Here is a 3638-nt window from a genome sequence, read left to right as displayed (position 1 = left end):
GCTATTCTGGACCATGAGAAAATATGGCCCGGGCTGCTGGTCTTCCCGCCTGGCATCATAGTAAGACATGTAAGATATTTTGCTTGGCCTCCGTTAGGCTGTCGCACAGTTGAAGCAGAGCCACAAGGTGATTTCCCACGATCGGTGCCTTTTTTTCGACAGCACCTGGGTAAAGTAGAGAACTGCACACACAGTTAATTGTAGCTAGTGTTTTCTGCCATGTTAGCATTATTGCTAGCAAAAAAGCTGCTACCTGCCTCTAAGCTTTCAAACATATCTTTATTGAAAATGTCAATAGCTGGAGCTGTCAGCAGGGGCTGACGAGCTGTTTTATACATGTACAGTGTGAGCACCTCCAAAAGGTATCCGCTTCCCTTGGCGGTCTTCTTCTTGGCCTCCAGAGGGTCTTCTGCCTGTCATATCCATCCTTACTTCACCAGATTGTCTTTCATTTGGATTTTAGCTTTTTGTTTGTCTGTGCACTTTCACTTTTACTTTATCTATAGGATTTGTGTTGCTTTATTTGCAGTTCCATTAAGTTGGACACTATCCCTGACTTTGTTCACCTTTCAGTATTGTTTAATAAATCTGTAAAATGTATCCTGCCAGTTCATCTCCTATGAGGTCCTAACACGCACTTGTTTGCCTGAACAAATGGACCAGCTTCCAGGAGCACTAACAAACAAAGCAGTATCCAATACCTTGATAACGGCCCCACGGAGGTTAAATAGCTTGGACTTCATGCCAGTCAATCAGAAATGAAGAAGCCTTTGCAAGAAGTCCAGTTTCCCTTGTCTTTTAACCCACTTTGGATAACTATGACCTGGATGACTGAGATTCTTCAGAGACATATGGTTTAATGATTCAATAAGTACTCAACATCCACATTTCCAAAGATCAATCAGAAATTTACTAGCAGTAGATCCTCTGATAATGACATCATTCTGCTGCTGTGGGCGTCCACTGACTTAAAAGGTTTAAAAGAAGCAGGAGCAGAGTTACAGTTCAGTTAGGTGGGACTCACAGTGTCATTCACACTGTGTCATAAATTGTGTTTGTAGTTTCTCTAACCATTATGTTGACTTTAATGAAGGAGTGGTAAGTTGAAGATGATTGTCACAAATTATTTCTTCAACAAAGTGTAACATTTATATTGTACTCACTTACTTCATGTGCAGTGGTATTGTGTTTTCAACTAAAATGATGATCATGATAAACTCCACACAGGTTTCATATTTTACACTTGATGCCTACTTTGACACCGGGCTTTTTAAATACTTATATTTCATTTTCATTTTGTCTTTATATATGTTAATTGTTTGTGTGAATCTTCTGCTCATTGTGGTTATCTGTATGAACAGAAGCTTACATGAACCTATGTACCTTTTTCTGTGCAGCCTGTTTGTAAATGAGCTGTATGGTAGTACAGGGTTGTTTCCATTCCTTCTGCTTCAGATTCTCTCTGACATTCACACTGTTTCTGCTCCCTTTTGTTTCCTGCAGATTTTCTCTTTGTATTCTTATGGCAGTGTAGAATTTACCAACTTAGCTGTCATTTCTTATGACAGATACCTTGCTATCTGCTGTCCTCTACAGTATAATGCACATATGACATCTAATAAGGTTGTCATGCTTATTGTTGTTATATGGTTACCTCCTTTATTTGCTGTCCTTGTCACAACATGCTTAACTGCTTCTTTACAGCTGTGTGGGAACATTGTTAATCAGGTATACTGTAACAACTATTACATCATACAGCTGGCTTGCTATGACACCAGTGTGAATAATGTCTATGAACTTATTGCTGCTTCTCTCATAGTCTTTGCTCCGATGTCTGTAATCTTTTACACGTACATGAGGATTCTTAAAGTTTGTTTTTCTGGTTCTAAACAGACCAGACAAAAAGCTGTCAGTACCTGCACTCCTCACCTTGCTTCTCTGCTCAACTTTGCTTTTGGGGCTTCCTTTGAAATATTACAGAGCAGGTTTAACATGAACAGTGTACCTCACATGATGCGAATATTTTTATCATTGTATTTTTTTACATGCCAACCGCTCTTCAACGCTTTAATGTACGGCCTCAACATGTCCAAAATACGCATCATATGTAAAAGTCTGCTTTTAACTTCTGTTGGGAAATGCAGATTATCCCCCAGACTTGTTCCTATTGAGGAACAGAGGAAACAATAAATATATGCCTTTGGCTCACTAGTGTCAACAGTAATAAATTCTTCAAATAGCAGATTTGATCAAAAGTGAGAAACTTTATTATTAGTTATTCATTTCTGCACTTCTATAAAATAAAAATAAAAGTGATGCTTTTAGTCTGTCTGATGATATATAACTGATGTATTGTTTTATATGCAGTCAATGAAAGGTGATCAACTTTTGTTTATTCTTGTTTCTGTCAAAATTCATTTCATTCACTTGTCCTAAACTCAAATTACTCCCTACTATTATCTTGCAATTATGTTGCGTTATTGGAGTTTTTTACCTTGACAGATTTTATACCATGGCTATAAAAATGTAACTGAACTACCTACCTTTAGGAGATTATTATTAACTACAATGACTTTGATGAGTGAGACTTTACACAACAAACACACAAAAAGTTCCAGATTTAATGCACTGCAACAGTGTAGTCTTATTCATGCAGCCCAAATTCCCAAATTACAAATTTCCCTCAGAAGTCTTTATAGTCTGTCCAACATAGAACCACTCTATCCTTGGACCCTGAATTTGAATATGGAAAAACTCTTTAAACAGGAAATAAGTGTGAAATGTCAGGAACAGACATGCCTGTCTGACATCTTTCAGGTTAGACAAACTTTGAATACATATCTTCGTTACAGAGTATCTCAGACGTCAAGGACAGGCGTGAATTGTTTTATGGTTGGAAGAAGACCAACATCCTCTAGTAATCACCAAATTCCAACGCTTTGAGAAAGCCTTACAAAGCGTGACAAAGCGTCTGTATTTCAGTAATATTTGGTATGCAGTTTGGTTAGGTTTAGGAAAACATTTTTTTGGTTATACTGAAGTTACTTAATATAGATGCTGAAAGGTACCTTGTGGGTTAAATACCAAGGCTATGTCAGGCTTTCTCAAAGCATCTGAGGTCTCACTTCACTGGTTCCATTAAGAGTGGAACCAGTGAAGCGTGGCCTCTTCAATATATAGACAATAGTTTGTGGTGTGCAATTTTATGATCAATGAAGAGGGCAGCACAAAGGGAGTAGATAATGTTATCAGAGACTGAAGATACAGCTGTTGTGCTCTGACCGGGGCGAAATCCAGACTGCCATGGCTGTAGAAAGATCAGTGAGTCGATAAAGGCAATAAGTTGTAAATAGAAAAGTGATTCTAGGATCCTTGCTAAGAAGGGAAGTTTGGATATTGGGTAGTAGTCGGCACTTTTCCATGAAGCTGGAATCATGTCTGTTAAAAAGGTTTGGTTACAGATATGTGCTAATGTGGACAGATTGATGGGGCACTTAGATCAAGAAGATAGGTCAACATGATCTGGACCAGAGGAGAAGAAATGGAGATTAAAAGTTTCAAGATCTATCAGTAATATGACCAGGTACTTGTTTTATTTGAAGTGGGCGGTGTTACTGTGGTGAGTTCTAAGAGATGCT

At 38.2% G+C, this 3638-nt stretch overlaps 1 protein-coding gene across 1 annotated transcript; it reads left to right on the top strand.

Moving 5' to 3' along the window:
- The first annotated feature begins 1200 nt into the window (after positions 1-1200).
- LOC123964140 (olfactory receptor 10A6-like) lies at positions 1201-2190 on the top strand. Its single transcript, XM_046041246.1, has one exon. The coding sequence runs from the start codon at positions 1201-1203 to the stop codon at positions 2188-2190; it is 990 nt and encodes a 329-aa protein (XP_045897202.1).
- Positions 2191-3638: the final 1448 nt, after the last annotated feature.

Source organism: Micropterus dolomieu, unplaced genomic scaffold (genome assembly GCF_021292245.1).
Source record: "Micropterus dolomieu isolate WLL.071019.BEF.003 ecotype Adirondacks unplaced genomic scaffold, ASM2129224v1 contig_761, whole genome shotgun sequence".
NCBI classification, from domain to species: domain Eukaryota; kingdom Metazoa; phylum Chordata; class Actinopteri; order Centrarchiformes; family Centrarchidae; genus Micropterus; species Micropterus dolomieu.
The sequence above is the reverse complement of the archived record's forward strand: the minus strand, read 5'-3'. Positions and strand labels throughout refer to the sequence as shown.

Bases quoted from the DNA above. Each gene is read 5' to 3' on its own strand.
- LOC123964140 (XM_046041246.1), top strand. From the start codon at position 1,201: ATGATGATCATGATAAACTCCACACAGGTTTCATATTTTACACTTGAT.